Source organism: Gadus morhua, chromosome 5, assembly GCF_902167405.1.
Source record: "Gadus morhua chromosome 5, gadMor3.0, whole genome shotgun sequence".
Taxonomy (NCBI): Eukaryota; Metazoa; Chordata; class Actinopteri; order Gadiformes; family Gadidae; genus Gadus; species Gadus morhua.
The window spans coordinates 14,512,151-14,538,465 of NC_044052.1; the positions used below are offsets into that span (position 1 = coordinate 14,512,151).

A 26,315-nucleotide genomic window follows, 5' to 3' on the forward strand; every position below is an offset into this window, starting at 1 on the left:
TTTCTTGTTTAAGTATTTATTTCATGTTAAAATGTATTAATTATTGCATTCCATGTTTTAATTAATTATATATTTAATATTGGCACATTTGGCATTCCATAGTCGTATGGAATGTATGATATGTGTGTGACAGTTTGTTTCTGTCAATAGTTCATATATACTGTACATATGTTTAGTTATTTTTATTCATATATAATATAAAACATATCGAAAACAGTGTATGTTTACAACATTGAAACAATACAAATATGATAGTAGCCATTATTATTATGGCATATTTCGTTTCTCACAGCAATTGATTGAGCTTAAACCTCACCATTGTTGGGTGTTTTAATCACACTTGTGCCTTATCATTTGAAAGTGGACCAGAATAAAACCATTTATAGAGGAAAATTCCCAGGATGGATTGCCCCATGGATGGGTCTATTTTATTCTTGAGAAACTATCAGTTTTTTAATGGATTAAATAGCTGCAGTACAAAAGTTAGATACTGCAGGTTTGAACCCCTTCCCCATGTAATAATCTAGTTCAATCCAATCAACTTTTAGGTTCACAAAACGATTCATCATGGTACTATTATCATAAAAACTGCAATAATTGAACTATAAATCCTTATCTTTTTCTAGAAATAGGATTATTTCAGCAAGATGCGATCCCAGACAGGATGTTGTACCTGTCTGTCCGTCAGTCCGACAGCAAGAGGCGAGGGTGTGTAGCAGGGCTCTCACTGATCCACCTGAGCAGAGAGGAGGAGGTAGTCACAATGGGAGGAGGAGGAGGAGGAGGAGGAGGAGGAAGAACAACAGAGGAGAATACACTACACGATGAAGTAGGACTTCATCCAGCGGTACTTGATCACATATTCCTCCACCCAAAAATATCTTGTGAGAAGAAGAGTTTCCTCCACCCGAGGTGGGTCGCTTGGTGGCCTTGGTTAGAAAAAGCTCCCCAATAACACGTTATACAACACTGATAAAACAGGTTGTGGATTGTCACAGAGAGTTTTTTTTGGCCATTCTTTTTTTTTAAAACACAATAACCATATTGTGTTTTATTGGTCCCTTACATTGTGTATTTTAGCATTAAGTTATGGAGGATCACACTAAACGAGGATATTTGGTATCTGAAATAGCTACTAAATCTAATCTTAATCATTCAGTTATTTGCACATCCTGCCAACGTATACACTGTGCAGGCCTTTACAATACTAGGAGCAATTCAATACCAAGTCTTCGGTCTTTAAAAAGCTCTGAAAAACACAAAATATGGAGCTGCCGCTTTTAAACTCGCACTTAGGAGGAGAGTGTGTGTGTGTATGTGTAGGAGAGTTTGTGTGTGTGCATGCATGTGTTTGTATGTGATGGGAAGGTGTGTTTTTCCTCTGTGGATTGATTATTACACACAAAGTCAACCTCAAATATTTAAGACTGCCAGTGGCATTTTTTATATGCAAAATATTTTTTCCCCGTTTCCCTGTCTGCCTTATCTTCAGCCTCCTATGTACAGTATGTATAGATCTTTAACTCTAGTCTTCCTAGGGAGGGGAACCTCGCCCTCTGTCGAACCTCGCCCTCTTCTATGAAGTCGAACAATTGTCTGTCATCCACGGCCCATTACTCTCCTGGGAGTGTCAGCCGGCATTTAAGTATCCAAAAGGATTTGCTTTGGGATTTGTAGAAAACCAACCTTTTGTGAATCGAGAAGTCAATTTTTTAAAACAATTTCCCAAGATCCCATCACATGTTCCGCATCTTTTTTTTTTTTTTTTTAAACTAAAGCCAGATTGGACACGAATCTATATCCTCAGGCGTTTGAGAAACTCTAAATAAATTGGCAACACACAGGCAACGCCGAGTGGTAAATCTACTGCGAGGCAGTACAAACATTGCGGTGGTGGCAGCGGCTGCTAAACGAGAAGGCCTGTAATACAAAGTGGTGTTGAAATAACAGAATGGAGTCGGCAACCCCGCTGATACAGAGACACGAGATCACAACAATGTCGTTCTCCTCCTCATCCGTTAGGATATTTCCACCGGCAGGGTCGACAGAGTGAGAGATGGAAGTGATGAGACTCTCCCGGATATGTCATTAGTGGTTGCAGTGAACCATTCAAAATAGCAACATCAATGATCTACAAACTAGATAATTGGAGTAGTGTTGTGAATCTGTGTGTCACACTGAGCGGTCTTTTACGACAGTCTTTCAACCCGGAGGCCGGTCCTATTGATCTATATGCCTAATCTGGAATTGTATTACATGTTAATCCCGAACCTCATTATCAATCAGATCGAAATGGAACAGCAACATTCTACGTTATTAATCAAACGCATATATTAAAATTGTTGACACACACAGGCACACACAAACACATACATTAACCTGAACCATTCACTGCGAGCAATTCCTTATTTTTCCCGACACTTCAGCAAGGGTTTGATGCAGCAACTTCATGATAAGGCACGCAAACCAATTAAAATTGAAAATCAAATTAAACGACACACTCCGAGCCATTCATTTCCACACACACACACTCTCTCTCTCTCTCTCTCTCTCTCTCTCTCTCTCTCTCTCTCTCTCTCTCTCTCTCTCTCTCGCTCTCTCTCGCTCTCTCTCTCTCTCTCTCTCTCTCTCACACACACACACACATACAGACTCAAATTAAAAATCAATAAAACTGAACAAAATTAAATCTGAAATCAAATTGAAGTGATATCAGCTTCCAGTCAAAATAAATGCCTCGTTACCCATGAAGGATCAGCACACACACATACACACCCACACACAGACACAATCACTCCCATTAACACCCACTATTACCCTCAAACACATGCACACAGGCAGACATGCATGTGCACACACACCTACCCACCCACCAATACACCCACATCCACAGATTCAATCCACATGGTGTCTGCTTACAATTTCACCATTATTGTTGTGTGATTACCTTCCATTTGTATATGCAAAGCATAATTAATTTGGTTTCTATTTTTCTCCTTTTCTTTGTCTCTCGACGTCACTCACTGTCCGCACATTATCTCTGCCTCCCCCACTACCCGTCGACGTCACCAGGGAGTCAATAATGTGGTAATCAGTTCTCAAGTGACAATGGGAGAGACAAGGTGAGAGAGCGAGTGAGAGCGAGAGTAAGTGAGACAGAGAGAGAGACAGAGACAGAGAGAGAGCGAGAGCAAGAGGGAGAGAGAGGAGAGAGAGAGGAGAGAGAGAGATAGAAAGAGAAAGAAAGAGAAAGAAAGAGAGGGAGAGGGACAGCGAGAGCGAGAGAGAGAGAGAGAGAGTAAGCGAGACAGAGAGAGAGAAACAGTGAGCGAGAGAGACAGAGAGAGAGGGACAGAGAGGCAGAGAGAGAGAGGGAGAGAATTTATAGAAAGAGAACACTGCAGGAGGATAAAAGAGCCTATGGATGAAAGTGCATCTCAGCAGTTAATGAATGTCATGGCTGTGGGATTCTGCTGCAGGTCATAGCACCACTGCTGGGATCTGGTTGATTGCATTAATACGACTTGGGTAAAGCTGTTCACATTATGTTTTAGCACCGACAAACTTAACTGTGGAGACTCTTCTTTGTTTCCAGGCTAAAACTGGGTTGTGTAGGAGTGGCATGTCTGTAACGATTACACCGTAAGGCTACTCTTCTGCAAAATATGTACAACGAGAAACGCGATACATTCCCTTTGCTAAAGCACCTAAACAAGGTCACTCCTATGTTTGACCTCCATGGACTGCATGTTTAAGCAATATCTGTTTTAAAGTAAGCCAGTGTGAGCTGTATTTAATGAGTATATAAACTTTGAATTGCAGGCGCACATGCTGGTTTATTAAGATAACGCAGATATTTGTATTTACTGTATTGACTAGAGCAAACTTATTTTGGTGCAGTGCATGGAAGTCAAAAAAGCATGCGTCTTCTCCATCATGCGCCAGCTAGTGAAGGAGAGCAGAAAGAGAGGTGAAGTTTATCAGTCCGTAGTAGTCTATGATGGCGTTCATTTGATTAGGAAATCGCATTGGCCTTCAACTTTTATTAATTGGGCTGTTAAATTAGGGTCATTTTCTATCGACAATATATTCCTCTAACAACCTTCAGTTAAAAAGTCTCCATTCACTCACAAGGTGGGCCTTATGCTGTCTCTATGCCGTCATTAAGCGTACCTTTCTACCCCATTTGGTTTCAATGGGTCCCCCTGCGACGGTGATGGTAAACCTTAAACCTCAGACACGGGTGCCATGTTTTGACATTGCGGTGACAAGGCAAAATAAGGGCTTGGTGATGTAAGCTTTTGACACATTCGTTCACAGGGTTGTCTGTAAAAGCTGCCAGGCCCCTTAATCTGTTGCGTTAAACTCTCCAAGGATGTTGTGAACTTGGGCTTTCAGATTTGGTCATGTATAGCTTCTGCATACACACCTGTGTATGAGTTCAAGCTAACATGCTGGTGTTTACCATACTCCAGATTAAGCATTCACAGCACAAATCGGACTCCCGATTCGAGGGATCATAGCATTGCCTCCCGTATCCTAAAATATGTTAATCCTTCCTCTCATGAAGACGTGACCAAAGGCCAAATGGAGATAAGCCCACGGTCTTGGATTGTTCCCTTATTCGTATTGTAGCTTTGAGGAGAATCATTGAATGAGGAATTAGGGTGGGCTGTGGTCGGCTAGACACTTTGTCACTTCAAAGGTAATTAAAGTCTTCAGCACTGGAGCCCTCTATAAGAAGGATCAGGAAGAGCCGAATGGAAGCGTCTTGCATACCCAGGCCCAAGCACTGTTGAATAACACTAGGCCATACAAAAAAAACGCCCAGCATTAGTACCAAACAGATACAATATGGGGATATTAGAAAGGATAGAAAACGAAAGTTGCAGCTGGGGAAATGAGAGTGAAGAGATTTGTAAGAACAGCGGACATGTGAAAGGTTTTAAGGTGAACATCATTAGTATACAAAATTGCGCTTGTGGATTTAAATTCATACATTGAAACAGGAATGAAACTGAGACTAGTGACCGATGCATCACTGTACAGAGATGTAAGAGTAGTGGTGGTAGTACTCTATGCACTACCGCAGCATTCATTAAGCTATGAGTACCTTTAAAATGCAGAGCTTTGTCTTGTGTGAAAATTAATGATAACAATGTGAAGGACTTTATTTTTTAATTATATTGATTGTATTAACATATAAAATCGAGATTTGTTAATGACTCCAATTAGATTTACCAATGCTAATACGGTGAGAGATTCTTAATCATTCATATATCTTTCATCTTGGCTCAGTGTCGAATACCAACAGAAGATTAGACACTCTCTACCCTGTCAAGTTTCATTTGTATTCCTAATGTATTTTCCCTCAAGACAAATACAACACACATAGAATACATATTGTTTGACAAAGAATAAATCTTTTTTCCCCCCCTGTCAAGCTAGCCTTGGTGGGAGCCATTATGGCATATAACATAAATTGTGTCCACCCTAATGTTTGCGTGTCTGCAGCACTGCGTGCACTTACTGCAAGAGGACGAAGACGACCAGCATGAGCGTCGCCATGACGACGAAGGGCATCCCAGCCACGGTCGCCAAGGTGAGGGGGTAGAGGCCGTTAAACAACAGACCGGCCAAGAGAATACACAGGGCCTCCACAGACGCTGAAAATGAGAACATGGCACCTAGGGAAAAAAATAACCCCCCTTCATCAATTTAGACCATTTAGAGGGGTACACACACACGCCCACGCAAACACACACACACATGCACACACACACAGGAACACGCATGCCCGCGCACGCACACAGACATTCACGTGACAACATAACAATACACATGTTTTGTTCACACCTAGAATGATTCTTAGAACTGTGCTGAACTGTGCTGCGCCTGCTATATATATCATATTTGGATTTTGGATTTGGAATTGCTATTAGGGTTGCACTATAAACAAGTGGTGGCGTTTGGGATGGAAGCCAAGTAAGAATAAAAAAAAATAAGAGCAGATTCCCTAGATACAAACAAGGCCATAAATCTTTATCCTGCAATTTGAGCGCAGCGACATGAGCAGTAAAACAATAGAAATAAACAAGCCTTCAAATCCACCCACTCTCAGTAGGTCCATCCTCCATTGAATCACTCTATAATGTAATACCTTGAAGGGCTTGTCGACGGCCACAGTCAGTGTGGCCGGCTGTAATGAGATGAGAGAAAGCTGCGGGGAAGGACTCATGTATGCCGCAACTCTGGATTCTGGTTGCTGTCTGACGCCTGTGATCTGAAGTGCCTGAGAGACTGCTCACTGGTGATGCCCAAGACATGTTCTCTGTTCTTCTCTGATCTACTCTGTTCTGCAGCATTGTGTGTTGGCTCGGTTCCTGGTTGATAGAAAACAGGACTTCAGTGTTATCCGTGTTTTTTTTCCCCCAATTAATTGTGAGACTGCAGATTAGTGACTTTGTTTACCCGTGGCTATTCAGCTGTCCTATCCCGTTGAGCTCTGACAGGGTGATTGCTCTGCATTTAAATGTGTCCCCATAGGATGTCTGGATAGAATAGTGCTGCAGCACACTTTGGCACTTGATCTCCTGTTTACACAAATACATGACACGGATGTAAACTAATTTCTGGTTCCGGATATATTGTTTAAACACAATGCACTATCAATGTAGTCAAAACCTAAGTCTGTTGGTTTTTGTAGTCGTTGTATTTGTGTAGGGTTAATGCCTTCAGACTATGGCTACCAAAACACCAAGTGACCAAATAATGCATAAAAAATATTTCTCCATTCTGATTAATTTGTATGTTCTCCTTGGACTATTTTAAATCATCTAAATACCTCAAAATTGTGTGCACAACAGATCTGAATCCTGGACCTTTCGATATGACACTGTATGTACCACACTATGATCAATACTATTTGCTATCACTTCTATGGCGCGGGAATTCTCGGCGGGCTCAACAGCAATCGTTTTGGCAATTGCACCATTTTCTCCACAAATAGACGCCAAATAGGAAAAATACACACGTCTGGTATAAATACACAAGTCCCACAAGTGGTGGATGTACATGAACAAGCTGGCAGACGGCGACTGCCATGGTTAATAGAGGGCTTGGCTGGCGCTTGTAAACTTGTGGATCTCCGTGTTGCTGAAGGCTGCATGGACAGCCTGCTGGATCACCGATGGTAGAACATATATTATACTCTTGTTTTTCCCTTATGAAAGCTTTGAACTCTGTGGGCGCTAATGTATGTATTTATGGGAGCATTCAGTAATCAGCACTGGTCGGGCGAAGGTTCTACACTGGTGGACGCCACGGGGGAGTGGCTCTGCGTTGATGAAGTGAATGCAGCAGGCCTGGGATGCATGCCATCATAGTAATTCGAATATGTATCGTCCAATTAGGTTGCAGAGCAGGTGACACCCCCGGCTGTGAATCCCAACTCATGTCCTCCCCCTTCAGCGGACGGGCTGTGCGTGATGACATCCGCTGACATCGACCAGTCATGGATGCCTGTCCATAGGTGCGCTGCTTTCCTTTAAAGATTTATTTTTGCATTTGTGAGATGGAGAGGAAGGTATGGGAGACAGAGGGAAGGACATGCAGCAAATGACCAATGGTAGGATTCAAACCCAGTTCAGTCCTGAGCCGATATGGTACGCGCTCTACCCGTCGAGCCGCCAGGGCGCCCCGCTCTGCTGTTCTTGACAGGTTCCCAGGCCCGCCCATGGAGTTTCCCAAGCGTGGTGATGCTCCGAGTTAGGTCACCCCAACATGCCCCTATTCTCGGGCTCCTCGACTGCATTAGTAATGATCCACTTTGGGGATGCATGGTCAGTGACAAGAACTAATAGCCTTCATAAGAGGAGATACCTCAGCGTGCCTCTTGCCCACTCAGGTATTCATTATCTACGGTGGCATAGCGACATTGTGGAAAAAAACAATCCGTGGTTTGTTTATGTGACAGCCCCCGGCAGCCCACCTCAGATGCAGCAGTGTGAAGCATACAGAAGTGACCAAAGTCTGGGGTCCCCCAAACTGGGTCTTAGAAAAAGAAAAAATTGTATTCCACCACTGTCCACTATACCTAGTCCTGATGGAAGGGCAAAATAGAGATGAAAAGCATATAGACTCTTCTACTATAGTTCTTCATCAGTTTAATTGGCCATGTGATGGGGCGAGGTTGTTCAATTGCCGTATCCTGCAATGTAGCCATGGTGTTTAGATTCTTCTTAGGTCGAGTGGCATCTCTTGGGATTGGCTGTTTGACCTTGTGCAGGTAGTCCTGTATGGGTTCTGGAGGGGTATCCAACAGAACAGCTACATAGAGTGAAAAGTCCAATTGGCAATGATCCTTTGGAGGGATGGATGGACACCTAAGCATTTGGTACTTAGTATTGACTTAGTATTCTTGTAGTTAATCCAATTACAATAGTATGCCTTGATTGTTCTTTTGCATGGCCAGTCCCTCTTAATTTGTTTTGCATGCATGTTAGAGATTCTCTTTTAAATGCCAACCAGAACAGAAGAGAGAGGCATAGCTTTGTGAAATTCACATTTGAATTCGACAGACAGCCAGACAGACAGACAGCCAGCCCGCCCGCCAGCCCGCCAGCCAGCCCGCCCGCCCGCCAGCCAGCCCGCCAGCCAGCCCGCCAGACAGACAGACAGACAGACAGACAGACAGACAGACAGACAGACAGACAGACAGACAGACAGACATAAGTGGATTGAATCACCTTGTTCATGCTCTTCCACGATAGCAGAAGAAAGTGACCTCACAACTGCCTGGCCTATTCCTGATGGAGCTCCAATGACACACACTGCAGAGGAACAAGTACAGAGATAGATGAAGGCTTTCATATGGCTGAGACGTTCCTTCCGCCACTGGGGCCAGTCTAATTCCGCCCACTACATTCAGGCTAAAATATCATTGAATATCGCATGCAGTGATTTGTGCTGCATTATACAGCACTGCGTGTCCCTCTCGGTGAACCTTGCAATGGGTCGAAATGTCTAAACATTATGCAAACCATTTGTTAAATTGCCGCCTAGAATATACCCTCTACTAGTTATATCTGGATAAATCCCTGTACTGCCAATTCTGCTCACTCGCCTGCTGCATAGCTTATGAACACACATAACAGCAGACTGTCAAATGCGCTTACTCGATGTTGACCAAACAATCTAGTTAATTTCAATCACAATTTCCCAGTATTGTCCTGGATTGTTTCATTTCCGTTTAAAAGTTAGCAATCATAGTTATGGAAATGTAGGTTATTATCATGCATTTGTTAGCATAAGCAATTTGAAAAAGCTTTGTTTTTTTTAGTGCTTTTGTTGTTCGTTGATTGGAAACTGGGAAAAATCTCTGTTTGGTCCTCACAGCATTTCCGAATTATTAGCAAAATGTTAAATGAATGGAATTGTTCTCTTGTTGCAGATTTTTCACACTTTTCTCTGGATAGAAATCTATCTTCAATTTAAGCTAGTTACACATTTTATCTGCGACTTTGTTTTATCACTGAGTATAAACTCCTACCACATTGTGTGTGTGCGTGTGCATGTGTGAGCGGGCCTGCGTGCGTGCGTGTATATGTATGCCTGCATGAAAGGAACCAAAAACTGGGAATGGTGATAGAAATCAAGCTCCAAAACACTGTCTTGAATGCTAATATCAGGTCGAAAAATTCCCTGTTAATAACCCTGACCCAAATTCAGAATTTAAAGAGACATACTGTTAAAACCGTGGGGCAAAAAGGACTGTGTGTGGCTGGGCTCACCTAGGAAGACCATCCACGTGTTGGTAGAGAACGCCATGAGGAATAGGGCGGCCGAGCGGAACAGGGCGCTGACCTTTGCCAGAGTCTGCTCCGAAACCCGCTTCAGTAACAGAGGAAACACCAACAGCAATACAGCACCCTAAAAACACACACATACACACACACACACACACACACACACACACACACACACACACACACACACACACACACACACACACACACACACACACACACACACACACACACACACACACACAGCGCTTTGTAGCATATAGACCTCACAATAACAGAGACAGAGTTGCATTAAAGGCAATTAGGACATAATGACATGCATGGATCTATTAGCCGTAAAGAGAGCAAGCGACAGAGGTGAATTTGAGCCTAAGCCATTCACTGAGACTGAAAGTTTAGCTATAACGCCCTATTTTGATCCCTCCGTGGCCTTATATCTAACCAATGGCTTTTGTGAACCAAAGGATTACAAATGACATGTCATTTCACTTATGTTGATGTGTATGGACCGTTACGGCCCTGGCAAGGTCACAGTGATAGACTGGCAGGAAATAGCGTGTGTACACATCCCGTGAGATCACGATAGAAGGGGGAGTCTGTCGCACGCTCACCATCCAGATGGTTGAACCTTATAAAAGATATTAAGGGGAACCCAGCTGGATCAAGAACATCCATTTGTCCCCCGAAATGTCCTTACAATGTCCTGCAAAATGTCCCCAAGTGGGACGAGCACAAAACGCACTCGGGGACTTGGACTGTTCTTTTGCTTTCTAGACGTTTACTCAAACAGGCACTTGGATATCAAACGACGTCCCTGCCTTGCGAGGGGCTGGATGTGGACGAGGATCGCAGTGAGAAAAACGTGAAGGGAATGAAGAGAAAAGAATCACTCATGGAGTGGCCGTATGTTTCCCTTCGCCTCTACTGCAAGTCCTTTTGTGGTATCAACAAAAGCAGTCGGTGTCAATATGTATTCAAAACATACATGCAGCATGAATACAGTGTCAATGCATGTGAATCGGATGGACCGACGGACATGGCGATAGATAGACGGACAGATGGAGAGATATATAGATAGATGCCGCTCCCACCTGAGTGAGAATGACAGGCGTTGCGATTAGAGGCGAGGGGTTAAGTGCTTTGCTCAAGGGCATTCATTCAGCTGTAGTTATTATCCAATAGAGGAGGCTATTACGGCTGTAGGCTGTTATCACAGTCACACATCATTAGCGAGGAATCACTACTGCTGACACTGACACACACACACACGCACGCACACACACACAAACACACGCAAGATGTACATACAAAGAGGTGGCCACACATCCATAACACAATGGCGGTGGTGTGGCTGATGAATAATCCTGTCATTTGTTAGACAACAGAGTAGAATGAATTAACCTTCAGCCATTACTGTTCTCACCAATGTCTGCGTGTGTGTAGACGGGGATGTTGAAATTCAAATTTTCATGCTTCTGTTCAAAGCAAAATGACACGTCTTGCACGTACGCCCTCGGCCACACACCAAACAACAACAATAGACATTGTGACGCAGAGAGAGAGGTGTGTGTGTGTGTGTGTGTGTGTGTGTGTGTGTGTGTGTGTGTGTGTGTGTGTGTGTGTGTGTGTGTGTGTGTGTGTGTGTGTGTGTGTGTTACAGTACTCTATAGAGTATATAAACTCTTCCATAAGCTAATACTTCATAATATGGAAGTGCATATCTAGGTTCTACATTTGACGTTTGTTCTTTCCGTGTGTTCTCGTAAAGATGATGTGCTGGCGCAGAGATAAATATTGTCTACCTCTTGTGCTGATGCTCTTCTCTACAAAGTGGCCCCAGGTGAGAATGAAGGCTATATTTTTTAAAGTGTCAGACATTATTTACAACTCAGTGTCAGCTTTTTACGACTTTCAACCAGTCTAACAACATGGATGAGTCTGAACAATTTTACGCTTAATCTGTCCAATTTCCTATGCAGAAACATAAATTTAAAGCAGGCTCAGTCAATATGGTGTTACCAATTTTCTTTTTTTTCTAAATGGCCGTTATAAAATAAAATGTGTGTGGGCGGGCTCTGTGACTCAGGCTGCTAGCGCACCAACCACGTAGGCAGGATGCCTTCTAGCGACCCAGGTTCCATTCCCACCTGTACTCCAATGACATTGCTTCTCTTTTTTCCAACCCAATTTCCTGTCTCTCTTCACTGTGCAATCCTTAAAGGCACAAAAAAAGCCCCAAAAAATACAGCAAAGAAAAAGACAGGACCACACCAGTCCGAGGGAACAAAACATTGCCAACGCCTCTCTTTCTCGACTAAATCCTCCACGAACAATATAATTTCTTTGAAATGACTTTGTTGTGCCGAAGAGCATGTGGTCGAAGAGCACTGAGGTCATTGTGTATTAATCACCACACCAGTAGTCCACTTAACCTGATAATGCCATTAACAAAGCTTGGTTTTGTTTGAGTTTCGTGTGCTTAGCTGTTACAAGCCGTTTTGCAAAAACAGACTCTTCTGACATCACAAGTGGGTGTTGTGTAAAAAAACCTTGTGTAACCGCTAATCACACTCACACCTGGTGCTATAATATGTCATTTTTAAGCGTCACACTTCCGATTAAACCATCTTCCACAATGCGACAAAAGCCACTCAATGAATTGCTTGAACAAGCCATGTGTTTTCAAGACATCTTAGGGCCCTAATGCGCGGTTTGGTCATCCCAGTCGCCGCGGGGGTGGAGCAGAGCCCCCTTTGGGACTTGCTCTCTACAATTGACCTCAAAGACCTTAATCTGTTCCATGACGCACAAACCCCCCCCCGTCTTCTCTTCCCCCAGCCAGCCTCCTCATTGTACATTGTATTTCTTGATTGATTTATTTACACCGCGCCACAATAGCCTCACTCGTTCCCCCTTCACTGGGGACATGAATAAGCGCTCGCTTCTCGTCCCGTTGGTAAACACGTCCCCGTCAGCCTCCTTATCTTCACCTTCTGCATCTATCTGGCTTTGTATTCTAACCGCTCCCCCCTGGTCGCTCCATAGGTACTCCTCCTCCCCCCCCTCCCCTACCCCCACTAACCTAATTAAAATCAACTTTCCATCTTTTCTTTACTTCCTATCTCTCTTCATCTCTTTCCAATTCTACCCTTTTTCCGGCCTCCTCTCTGTCCAACAGCTATTTGATCTGGCCTTAATTAAACCTCTTTGTGGTGTGTGTGTGTGTGTGTGTGTGTGTGTGTGTGTGTGTGTGTGTATGTGCCTGTGCATTTGCGTGTGCGCGCGTGTGCCTGAGCATTGCTGCGTGTGTGTGTGTATGTGCGTGCGTGCCTGTATTCTGGTGGACTGACGTGTGCCGGTGGTCTGCCTTGATGGACTCTACAATGTCATAGTGACACACATATGCAAGGCAGGGGTATTGCTGCTGCACATTAACAAGGCAACACACATAAACCTCATCCTGATGTCCACCATCCTCCATTTAGCATTGTTAGTCAGTCTGGGAAACGTAAGGGAGTTACGTGATTCAAATGTGAATGAAACCTCCTCTTTTCCTTTAAAGGAGGTTTATAGGTCAGAGCGGAGGCAGTTCCTCAAAATGGTCAAGTAAAGGTCTAACCTCGGGGGCGGATCGAATTACTCCAATATAAACATCGCACCGTTTAGGATACACTGAAATAAGCCAGCAGTAAATTAACAATTCATTTGGATCGCCTATTAGAGGAAACGAAGGACAACTTCTCAAAGAGAGACTGAGGATGTGTTCAGAGAGGTAACAACAGGAAACCAGGATTCCCCGTCTTGTTTCGGTCGATAATTAGATCAATACTGTTTTACTTTGTCAAATTGCAGTTATTGCTATGGCTTGGAGGCAGGTGGTTATTCCTGTCGCTTTTTAAGTTACTACAACTGTACACTTCATAGACGTCCACTGACCAAAATCAAAGTGAAACTAACTGTGAATTGTACAGCTAGGTAAAGCTACAGTTTCAGCTCAGCGGTCCCAGGTGTGGACGGCTCAGTCGGCCGTGCTGGGATCAGATCAGAGTCTGTGAGGACTATTAAGGCAGTGGTGTTGTTCCCTGTACACAGTTTGGAGAGGACAGCAGTTGTCACAAAAGGCTTCCCATTGGGGGAAAGGCAGCAGCTACATTTGTAGACAACCGCATGAGGAACTGACTGCCTCTAGATGTGACGTGCAAGAATTTAAAGTCACGTGTGGTTTACCATTTGCAGAACTGGAACAGTTTAAAACAAAGACATGTTTTAACTGCAATTTATTAGGATGTTTTTTCTTTCCGATATCTCCTTGATATGCTTGCATGATATGATGTGATACTACGGCGTGTTAATGCTGCATTTTATCACATCCGAACCGTTTAATCTCCAGTGAGCATCAGCATTCCTAATACGCATCTGAGACTGAAGACGATATCTCCGTTAGAAAGTGGAACCATGATAACACGAAAAACCACAGAAACGGGCTCACGCACAGAGCCAGTCTCCCCAGCTGACTCCCACTCCACCACGGAGAACTTCAACAACTTTGGCGTAAACTGAAAAAAGCTGCCATCAGCAAGCTACAAGGAAATGATGTGGTTATGTTTCTTGGTGTGTCGCATTTCAATTTGTAATGTGTGTGTGTGTGTGTGTGTGTGTGTGTGTGTGTGTGTGTGTGTGTGTGTGTGTGTGTGTGTGTGTGTGTGTGTTACCAGCAACAGCATCCTGATTGAATGGAAGATCCCATAGAGTTGTGTAGAGAAATTTCTCGGCTCATACGAAAGATAAAGCAGGGAGATTGTGGTCTCACCTGGAATACACACACACAAACAAACACACGCACACACTGTTAGAATTGCATGTTTGAACTCCCTTTGTTTTTCAGCTGTTCTATTGAATTATGCAAATGGGTTGGATGTCATTTTTTTGACAGACCCAACTGTTACAATTCCGACTGAGAGTTGAATTTCACCATGGCATCATTTCACCTGTCGAACATGAGCACCAGTGTGTGTGTGTGTGGGTGTGTGTGTGCGCGCGCGTGTGTGCACACACGTGTGGATGCTGTGTGTTCTCTCACCGACAGCTACCAGATTGTTAATGAATGTACAGACGATCAATAGCAGCAGCTTGAACCTTCCCCGATCAGGCCTCTCCTTGAACACCACCGCCAGAGACCTTCTGGCATGTGACAGGATGCTGGGGGTGGCGTCATCCTCGCTGCTAGGGTTAATAGACTGAGGAGGGAGGAAGGAAGGGAGAAAGGAAGGAAGGATGGAAAGTACTATAAAATACAGTACATTTGGAGGCCCATTATACATTTGACTAATATTCACTTTTATTAATCTGAATGGGAAATGTTTACATTCCCATCAATAATAAGTCCACAAATATATTATAGCATCATGGAACTCCCTAGTTACATTTTGGCATCACACACTCAGCTGGTCGATACAAAAATATAAATCTTGAAATCGGCTTTATAACAGGAAAAGCAAAGCAATTCGTGAAGTTGTTTTCTTAACTTTTTTTAGATAACCACGTCTGGGTAATCCTGAGCCAACTATTACATTGGCTTTAAAATTAAAATTGCCACCCATTGCAATGGATGCTCCTCTTAATTTCACAGTTTGGCTTGCTTAATTCAAAGGTTATATGACCTTTGCTCACTGTGTCCAAACGTGTGCTTGGGTTTCCCTAACTCATGTTCCTTGTCATGCTATTTTTCTATGTTATGGCTGCAATGCCAGGCTGGCTCCATTAACCATGACCCTCTAGGAAGTGGGAAAGTAATGCTGCTTTTGATAAAACATCAAATAAATTAATATAAATGGCAAATTCTAGTATGACATGACTGTGTTGGCACTGAATATCTGGTTTCCCTCTAACTTTTCTTGAAATCAAATACACTGCTTCACAGAGGTGTCATCTGAGGACATATATAGATGTTGCTCATAACACAAATTATGGCTCTGCCACCTTCATGTAACAGGGCACAGTTACACAGTTTACACTAAACTAGTGAGGATACGTCTGGAACCCGTGCCCTTGTACATTAAAGTTTATTAAATGTAAAAAAGAATAAAGTGAAAAACAAGGTTATTCATCTTCATTATTTTAAATAGCAGGTATGTAATGTAAGTCACATATTCACCATTGATAGGCGGTCTGAGCACCAAATGCTCTTTGTCTACGATGTAGCTTAACATGTAAATTAACAGTTGTGGAGCCTCTGCGGCAGAAAGATCCAGACTTTGGACAACCTCCCTTCAGGAACGCCCATATTTGGGCATTACACTGGGCAATCAGTATTATGACTGGCAGGTGCCCCAAACCTGGAGGTGAGGCAGCTGCAATCAATTGGTAATCACTAAGCAGCCTGTTCTTCAGGAAAAGCTCTCTGAGGCCACGTTTATACGTAGCAGGGTATTTATAGAAACGAATATTTCCCCCCCTCCGTTTTCAAAAATAACATTGTGCACACAACATCGTTTTCAAAATATTTGTCGTTTACATCAAAACGCATAAATACGCCGTCGAGCGCAATTAAAGCCATGCAAGCCAATCAGAATCCGCAGAATCAACAACAACGAATAACACGAGCATCTTCCTGTAACAAACAAACTGTAAACATAGGGCGCTCATATGACGTTAAGCATTTCCTGGCGCATAATGTGACGCTTCAGAAACTAAAACCCTGTTTCCCCCCGTTGACACGACAACACATAACCGGCGTTTTCAGAAATCTCCACTTTGGCCGGAGTTTTTAGAAATGATCGTTTTCTGTGACAAAAACAGCGTTTTCGTGTAAATGAGAGGCCAAACCGCGTGGAAATATCTGCGTTTTCCCTTCGTGTAAACAGGGCCTCAGTCACCGAGCAGAAGTTAAAAGATGTGACCCGGACGACTACTGTAAGTGAAAATAAGTTTGACACGGTCGGGTGAAGATGTTTTGTTAGTTTGGGATCGCCTATCCCCTCTCCCTCAGGAGTTTACATAAGTCGGGATTTCCTTGAAATATGTCTGCTGTCGTGATCAATCAACCCATCCCTGCTGCACACTGCAGCCACGGAAGCATAACGCATGAACAGTTGTGCGTCTCATCATATCTCATGAAATTATAGTTGTCAGAAACGCAAATTGCTTCCCAGTTGGAATACGTGATCGCTGCTAAACATAACATTTACCTGACGATAAATTAAGTGCTACTGGGTGTTTTGAAGTCAGCTGAATGTCGTCTATTCAAAACGACTTCTCAGGAAAAATATGGTCTCCTTTTCTCTTCTTTCTGAATACATCCAAATCTTCCATCTATGCGTAAACAATAGTCATAGCCTTCATTTAGAAGCATGTCTAAAAAAGCATAGTAAATCTTTTGTTGCCGATGACAGCAACATTATCCCACTTTGATGACTGCGCCTTACGCAGAATCACTGCGTTTGCAATGATCTTCTCTTTGCATCATCATGCATGATCATTGTCATTGTATGATCATTGTAAACAAATCATCTAGTTTATTTCAGGCTGTCAGGCCTGCCTGATTAACCATGACAGCCAGGATAGACATGCGATTTTATGGCGAATGTAGCATTTTTTGCCTAACTACGCTTTGCTCTTGCTTTTTCTCAGAAAGAGTTGACTTGTACGTCACTCAAATCCTATTGAGCCCGAGTGACATCATTTTATCACTCAGGATTCAGGCGGTTGCCCAGGGCCTGCCTGTTGGTATTCTGAGAGAATCTGCGCCAACCCCCCAGTTCAGTTAGAATCGTGATTAAACGTCTGCCGGCACCTCGACAAGATCCAGGGATTTATTCCACTTCTATTCACCTCAAAAGATGTGATGATGTGTCTGCATTGTTAGACAATGTAGATCCACAGACAGGACATGACAAGACATCCAAGAACAATGGGATTTGAATGTTTAACCGAGCTTTGAGAAGTCAATCTCATGGAATCAATGGGCTGTCTTGGTTTTGGAATCGCATTATTAAATTGCACTTCTTGGTTCTACCCTAATAAAATGCACTATTCTTTGGCATAATGGACTTTAGGGGATAAAACAGCCTCGCAACAGTTTGAAATCATTTTAAAACATCTATCGTGATCTGCGACGCACCAAAGGCAAATAGGTCCTATTTTATAGTTTGGTGTAGTACGTGGCTGTTAAATGAAGCCTTGTAAATCCGTGTTACACTTCGGCTCTACGGTCGTGGTGGGGGATAGCTGTTATAATTAATAATAAAGCCTGTAATTCATGTTTTAATAAACCATTTGATTAATTGATTATATTTATTAATGTACCATTTACAGAATGTTGATGGCTGATGTAGTGAGGGGGTAGGGAAGTCATTGGGGGTATCGTAAGAAAACAGGACACTGGAGCAGATCATGGGACTGCTCTTCATTTTAGGACAGCTACCCTTTTTTTTTCAAAACATTTGAACACCCTACAAAATGGCTGATATCCTAGTCAAACTTGAACAACGCTGCCTTTAGTCCGCTTACCCCATATGAGGATGTAAGTCGGGCTGGTATGATGGGGTCGCGTAACCAGGCGAGGATGTATACAATGGAGAGAAGTTGACAACCGCAGAAGGAAGAGAAGGCTATTACCATCCCCCAATCTTGCTCCTCCAGATATCCACCTTGAAAATAATTTGAAAAATGATATTGCTATGTATAATTAATTGTATTACCGGTATATGTCATAAATTAATAATGCACCCAAATATTATAACGGTATGATAGAAGTCCTTTTGTTGCACAGAGTACAGTGAAATTGAGCAACACTTCCAACGCGGAATTCATATACCTTATGGCAATTAGAAATAGAGGAAAAAAAACTGGACTTAATTATGGTGCTAAAAATAGTATACGTCTTCTCCAAAGCCTATAACACAATAATATATAAAACTGCAACCTATTAAACAATAAGATAAAAAAACAAGGATGAAACGAATTCTCAACTATACAGCAATAACCTCTGCATAAAACTCTACTTTAAGGGAGTTTACCTAGCAAGAAGCCAATGGTGCCACCCACAAAAACCATGGCCTCGGCCACGGCCATACGCAGAGTCCTGTTCACTCCTTCACTACTGGCTGTGAGATCTGCGAGATAACTGAAAGAACTGACAGGGGGAAGAGAGTTGTTTTTATGCTTATTAATCATAGTTGTATTCATCATAATTGTAGAGGGTTGGCTAAAGGTATTCATATGGAAAATCCTCTAATTTACCTGTTTTACAAAAACCAAACCTGATCTTTCTAATTATTCCACATTAAAACCTAATCGTTTATACTAATGTAAATCATAAATGTACAAGCATGCGTGGCCATCAATTTTCCAACCAATATAACACAGCTGGGGCTATTCTACCTTGGCTGCCTCTACTTGCCTGAATGTCGTGTTCGATTTTGAAATATAACACATTGGAGAACCAAGCGTCGAACACATTGTTTTCAGCAGAAGAAGTTAAGACAAGATTAAGAAGAAATGCATTGATCCCATTCGGGAAACATATCTACTCAATAAAATATAGAATAAATATCCACACAAATATTTTTAAATATATTTTTTATCTAATAGATTAATCACCTCTGGTGAAAGAATACAAGCCCCATACATGTGGCGTGTGTTTTAGCGTAGGCATATTTACCTTAAGAACAGGGAACTTGTACCTCCCGAAAGTCCGACCAAGCCGGCCGCCATCAGCATCCAGAGTACCCCCAACTGGTCCACCATCGCTATGGCGATGAGCAGGCCTCCGCTGGCCAGGGAAAGGATACAGGGCAATAGCAGAACCAAACTGCGCCTGCTGCCCCGAAAACCTGTCCCAAACAAAAGCCATTAGCGTGACTGTCAGCAGAGATGCATATTGCTTGATATTTCACCACATTTCATCGTACTTTTGACAACCCCAGATTAGATTTTCTTTTGTCACTGTTTATATTTGCTTACCGTAATTTCCATTTTATTCAAACATTTCTCTTAAGTTGCTAAAAGTTTTCCGTCAAATGTTATACAATGTGACAGCTGGTTTACACAAGGCACCCTCTATAAAAGGAGTCTGCACAGTTCATACTGCTCCCAAGGTGTTTATTCTCCCCGACTACAAACAAGATCTACGCTTTGATCCGATTGGATCTTCATCTATTATACAATTTGATGTGCGTGTTTATCTTGTCCATCAAGACATGCGCTCTCATTACTGAAGACAGATAACTTCTCAGAAGAAAATATGTTATATGCTGAATAAATAAATAAAGATTCCTGTCAAGTGTAAGTAGGCTAAACCACTGGCATGGGTTTGACTGTAATCAATAACACTGAAGAATAACTGAAGAATAACTTAAGAATAACCCTGTTAAGTTTAGCAATAAACAACGACGATTTAATACATCTATTGGATATGACAAACAAAGAAATCTTCATAAGCCGCGTAGGAACATATTAGATATTATACCAGATATTACAAAATGCATCAAATGTTTTATCCAACTGAAAGGTCTCAATGACAGCAACTAGTGTCAAAGCGTATTAATAGTCAACACAAAAGCACAGAAACAACCCGGAGAACATTCTCCATCTCAGAGCTTTAATTAAACATGACTCTTAATAATGCATTCGTTTTTTTGCATGAAATATTTATACGTTGTAAATATCTTGTCACAGGCTCATCCAACAGGCCGAGTTATTGTTTGTTACGCAAAAGGTTGTGCTCTTGTGTGGATAGGTTGTGTGGTTGCTCATGGCTGGCTCATGGGGTGGTCCGCCACTGAACGCCAGCAGCATTCAAGGCTTCCCAACACAAAGTGAAAGCCCCGGAGACGTGCACAGCATACACGATTCACATGAAACACGTCGTGGGCCATATGGACGGGGGGTGACACGACAGCTGCTTAATACGATTAACACAGCGAGTCAAAGAATACGATCATTTTTAACAAGGCTGGCCGTTTTTATAAATGGCTACCAGGGGAAAGTAAGGTCCTTTCAGGTCAGAGGTTGCTGTCTGTCATTTTTTTACTGTGTGCCCCTTTGTGAGGGTCAAGGACAGATGGACGGCCTCAGTCAAAAGGCTCTTTTTTCAGAATGATTACGTGTCAGAAGCTTTTTGTCGTCATGGCACCCTTTAGTTGCTGTTCAATGTCTGTTATATGCTGTGTGTGGTGTGTTTGAAACTGTGTACGGTCAGTACTTACTGTTTGCTAGATTGATGAAGACAAATTTCAATATTATGTAAATTGATCGGACTATAAAGTCATCTTACCTTTTCTATGTTAGCCTTATATCTTTTTTAATCTTTACATCATTCTTTTATTTCAAAAACTGATTGGTATGAGCCTATGTGTTTTCATGGTCTTAACAGAACAATAATGCCGCACTGGACACAAGAAAAGTTTTACTTTTGGCTCCATGCAACCTTGGAACCATTTGAATCCACAAAACAAAGTAAAGAAACAATCCTGGCAGTGAAAAGTTAAGCAGGTGCAGCCGCAATTCAAAAACTTTTAAAGTGGCCATCAATTTCTGCGACCGAATAAATAAACAATGTGACAAATGTGATGCGGTCATCGCCATTACACACTCCAACGGTTGATTGGTAAGTGAAACATCAACCAGCCAATCAAGCCGAGAAAAAGCCCCGAAAACAAACCACACAAGTAAACGTCCATTCAGGCACAAGATTGATAAGCTTGTGTGTGTACTAGCCGAGCCCTTTGCTTAGTAGCTCTGTAGCGACGGGCGTGTCTAATTGAAAACTAATTTGGTTCAATGGATCACGGGAGACCATAGTGGGGGGGGGGGGGGGGGAAATGGAGGCCCAACAGGGTGTTGGTTTTCTACAGCAGATGAGCTGATGTGAGCTGCCATCTATTCTGACAGCACTCCAGTGCAAAAAAGGTTTTGGACAAATCATATGCAAATTCTTGCAAATGTATGTAAAAATGTGATTTTGATCAGCAAGCCGTTCTGCACGCGTGCTGCGCGGCCTTGGATCCTTATCTCCGCGGGGAATGTAAATGCTAAGGGTTGCTCGTCGTGGATTGCGGCAAAAATTGGATATGTTGTGGGATTGGTGTGTGTGTGTGTGTGTGCGTGCGTGCGTGCGTGCGTGTTCATATGCATTGATATGTCCTTCATTTGAGTTGTGATTAAAATAACGAAAGGTTTCCCATGATGATGCGTGGTGGAGGAAGCGTACCTCCGTCGGAGCGCTGCCTCTGGTCCGACCAGGAGCCCAGCAGCATGGCCGGGGGGATGGAGAGCACGGAGAGCACGGAGGTGTAGAGCAGGATCACCATGGAGGACGAGCGCTGCACCGACTGATGCGCCTCAGGGTAGGCCGCCAGGTCCTTGCACTCTGCGCTGGCCGGCCCGTACTGCTCACTGCAGATCTGCGCTCACACACAAGCACGTTTTGCGTACGTTATTTGGCCGTTTTTCGCAATTATGTCGAGGTATTGATACAGAGAGCGCCCTTCGTGGCCGTTTTGACTTGGACATCTCTGCTTGGTTTGTCGCTCTGTACATTTTATTGAATAGGAAACAACGGAGATCAATTCTAACATTAAAAAGGACACGCAGAGTTAGACAGCAGATGTTTGCGTAATCTATGTCATAATCAACTTGAAGGGCCGTACCGGTGTCAATCTTTACTGCAGGCGATTTCCAGCATTCCTCATCCAACACGCATTAGCAGCTGCCACCCAAAGCTATCGACTGCTGTTTATGGGGTGCTAAAGTGAAGCACTAAAGTAACTTATGTTGTCATTCCATACCCTCAACACTGTTACGTGGTCTTTAACTCCACAGATAATTCAAATAGACATACTTTTACAGCTGATAAAAGCGCCCGTGAAACATAAAAAATATATTAGGTGACAATCTACCCTTTGTGTGAAATGTATCAAATGTTATTCAAATAGTATAGATATAATTAATTATTAACTAATTATTGCAACTGAAATGGGAACATTCGGAAAAACAATATGAAATGCACATGAAAATAAAATATATTGTCAATCAATTGAAAACCTGATCAAATAACTTAACAACATCTACTAGGAGAAGTTGTTCCAATTTGTATCTAAATAAGGGTTGAAAACTCTTAAGGTCAAGGTTGCCCAGCCACATTAATTATACTGAGGAAAAAATGTAAACACCCGTTTTAGTGTGTGGAAATCCATGTTGCTATAGTAACGCAATTCTAATCACTGGGATATTAAGGCAGACCCCAATCCTGTTACAGACAGTCATGGTTTGTTGTTAAATGTCACTGATTACATATTTGAGCACCCTTTGCAAACTGCAATATTTTAGTAACAAATCATGATTAACGGTTCTACAGTCAGTGCCCAGAGCCAGTGAGGGGGCTTCCATGGTGGAGGAGCAGGGGGATTAATCAAACACACCCCGGTTTGTGCTCTGATTCGATTTCTAAGCAACACCTGTTGATTATTTAAGTGTTCTTTGGTTCGGGGTCCTTGGGTGTGATGACCAGGGTCGACCGAGTCCAAGGCATGTGAGCAAACCTGGGAGGTCATCGTCACTGCAGTGCAATTTAGAAACACAGAGCAGAATACTGATTGGTCTGAGGGTTATCAAGTGGCCGTGATGTTGGAGAAAGCGAGACCGGTTTGGTTATCGGGGTACGTTAATGTGCGGTCGTCTTCCCAATTGTTAAGATAGCCTAGATCTAGATGAAAGGTTAATACAAATAATGACGTTTTTTTTTTTGTAATGCTATTGATATGTGCTTTAAGGTGCTGAATGTTGTGATTGTTTTATTTTTATTTTATTCAAAGCTTGAATCTGTCAACTTGAGTGCAGCGCAAGTTAGGTCATTGGGAAATGGATCCAAGTTCAAACAAAGTGTGCATCTCCGCAGACATTTGAAAAACATTGACTTAGCGAGTCAAAGCTAGTCCGCACCCTCACCTCAAGTCAGATGATTCAAAACATAATGTTACCTTAACCCAAACTCGACCATCCTTCAGTAATACATGCACTTGGCCTGTTTTATTTCCCATAGCCTTCCTGATTCGAAAAGCATGGCTTTGTCAATGTCAAGTCAATTTCAGAAGCTGGTAGCGTGGGCGTCAGGGGATTAGTTTTTCGAGAGAAAGGGACGTTACTTGAGCTCTTTTCTCCCCCCCCCATGGATTTTCTCCTTCAGGTTTTGTTTGTTCATTTTGAGAGGAGCCTCTCGGGGTTATTTCATGCTCAAGTGTACCTTGTGGTTTTAAAAGAAGGATCCTCGCAGCAGGGCACTTAGTTATCTTCAGATTGATCTACTCAAACCTTAACAGACCCGTGGTTATGAAAGCAGATTAAAGGGATACAGGCTTGTGCAGCAGTCTATATCCATACAGGACAATTTAGATAAATATGCAAAAATCGATTATATAAATACAATACCTACAAATGCATATATTGGAGGTCATCTGGTCTATATATTGGTGGCAGATTTAACTGGCACAATTAGAAATATACAATATTATTACTGTACTATTTAATATGATAACACGCTGAGTATTTAAAGGTTAGAACGTGGTAAAACATACAGTGCTATAAATACATTGAAGCTGTGGTGAATGAAGTGTCAAACTTGGTTCTTTGCAAGGCCTTCTTTTTAATATGCGCTGTAATGATCCAGGGGTTACAGTAGGCAAGCAGCTAGCCAAGCTGGTAGGTCATGAATTGAGCAGGAAAATAGAAGGTTAATTAATTTGAAAAGCATAAAGGGAAATGCATAACGTGTAAAGAGCTATAGGTGTGTGTCCAACGTCTTCCTAAGGGTTTCTTTGTCCTACAAACAAACAAGCAAGCCACAGGCTGATATGCTGAACTCGCCCTATAGGGTTTCCTGTAGCATAGCCTTTCAAAGTAACAGTTTTTGATCTTCATAAGATCACTTCAAAATAAAGTGTCTTTCAATATGAAGATAACATAAAAATACAAAGGCAAAAGATGTCATCATCCGTTCTGGATGTTTAAAATATAATTACTGCTCCAACGGCTGCATTGACTTGTACCAAAGAAAACAATCAAATGAGATCTATTCTGATGCATTATGAATCCTCTTTCGAATCAAAATATTTCCTTCCCATTCACATCATTATACAAATAGCAGAGGTTATTACCTTACTGATGATCAGTTGTTGATAGGCAGGGGTCACTAGAAACAAGGCAGTCATGTAGAGCAGAATAACCGGCTCGACAGTTACAATGCTCCGGAGACGGGCTACACTGATTGCCATGGCAATTACTATAAACCCAAGTCAAATGGTCAACAATGCAAGCGTTGATCAACCGAGAAGCCCGCACAAAACTTCAGCATCAGGTTGTTCTTCTACAAGGAACTGTTGACATCTGTAATCCAACCAACAGACACCTATAGTCCAACTCAGTGATCTCCATTGTCGCATTACTCAAAGCCATGTTGTCGTGCCATCTTATATGAACTAGCTACATCAAATTGAAGTGTTTCACATGCACTCTGCCTTTTCGGTAACTGTTAACATAGTGTGAAGGTAGTGAAACACAAACACACACACTGCCGTACGCCCATCAATGGGCTCACATGACTCGGTTGCCAAAGAGGAAGTACCTCCTATAGCCTACGTAAATAAGCATGTTATGGTTATCTACTTCCTGATACAAACCACCTGGTCTCCCGGCACAGCCAATCAGAGGGGTCACGCACGAGTAAACCGCCGGTCAGGGGACCCAGTGGACCACAGGTGACACGCCACCCCCCACCACTGTAAAGTGTTTTATTGTGCAGCGGCGGGCGGCTGACAAGGCTCTTTACTCCCTTTTCGGTCTTATAAAAAAAGAAAACCTCATCTCAAGATAAATGGACATTGTAGTACAAGGGTTTAGAAAAAAAGCATGAAGCGTTAAAAGCCTGTCCACCTCCATTTTCACTGTTCCTGCCTCCTTCTAGTACACTGTGCCTCTCTCTCTCTGTGCCTTTCCATACATTTAACATCCAACGCCGTGCCTTATTATCACTTACTCTCTCTCCCCTCTGCCTGTCTCTTTATTTCAGTCTGTTACATATTTAATAGCCTATCAAAGTTATCTTGATTAAATTACTTAGCAACCATCATGTGCCTTGTCCCTCTCTCTAGCTCCCTTTAACTCTGGCTGTGTCGTATATATTTAATGGGTGATCCGAGTCATTTAAAGTGAATGTGACTGCTTTAATATGCTCCATGTCTTCTCACTCCCCATCCACCGTCTCCCGTAGTGTGCTCCTCAAAGTCTCTCACTCTCTCTTTCTTTCGAGTTACGCACTGATCGGATCATAACAATGCTTCAGATAGATTGTACGTACAACAAATGGAGCAGATGTCGCAAAGACAAGGAGACATTTGAAGACGGATTTCAGCTTTGATCGAAAAAGAGTGTCATTTAGTTTAATGATAACTGCTGATGTAAAAGTAAGTAAGGTAAAGTCTGACCTGCCTCGGCTACTCTCACAGCAGCTGCTAG

At 42.5% G+C, this 26,315-nt stretch overlaps 1 protein-coding gene across 3 annotated transcripts; it reads right to left on the reverse strand.

Annotated features, from left to right (window-relative positions):
- Positions 1–25,448, reverse strand: zgc:174356 (proton-coupled folate transporter). Of its 3 annotated transcripts, XR_003976774.1 has the most exons (12): positions 24,959–25,448; positions 22,018–22,210; positions 19,468–19,639; positions 18,824–18,939; positions 18,315–18,454; positions 14,887–15,043; positions 14,519–14,616; positions 9,792–9,930; positions 8,748–8,831; positions 6,472–6,593; positions 6,161–6,383; positions 5,561–5,687 (listed from the first exon to the last, which is right to left on the reverse strand). XR_003976774.1 is itself a non-coding variant. In XM_030356582.1 (11 exons), exons 1-11 carry the CDS (start codon positions 25,073–25,075, stop codon positions 685–687), a joined length of 1,425 nt encoding a protein of 474 aa, XP_030212442.1. In that variant the 5' UTR covers positions 25,076–25,447; the 3' UTR covers positions 1–684. The 3 variants fall into 3 exon arrangements, 1 of the variants encoding a protein (XP_030212442.1); XM_030356582.1 differs by lacking the exons at positions 6,161–6,383; positions 6,472–6,593 and adding an exon at positions 1–736 and having other exon boundaries at positions 5,531–5,687; positions 24,959–25,447; XR_003976773.1 differs by having other exon boundaries at positions 6,161–6,593.
- Between the last annotated feature and the right edge of the window lie 867 nt (positions 25,449–26,315).

Coding starts and splice junctions, on each gene's coding strand:
- zgc:174356 (XM_030356582.1), bottom strand. CDS start 25,075: ATGGCAATCAGTGTAGCCCGTCTCCGGAGCATTGTAACTGTCGAGCCG. Junction 18,455..18,823: donor CACCATTGGCTTCTTGCTAG/GTAAACTCCCTT, acceptor ATTATTTTCAAG/GTGGATATCTGGAGGAGCAA. Junction 737..5,530: donor GTCGTCTTCGTCCTCTTGCA/GTAAGTGCACGC, acceptor CTCTCTGCTCAG/GTGGATCAGTGAGAGCCCTG.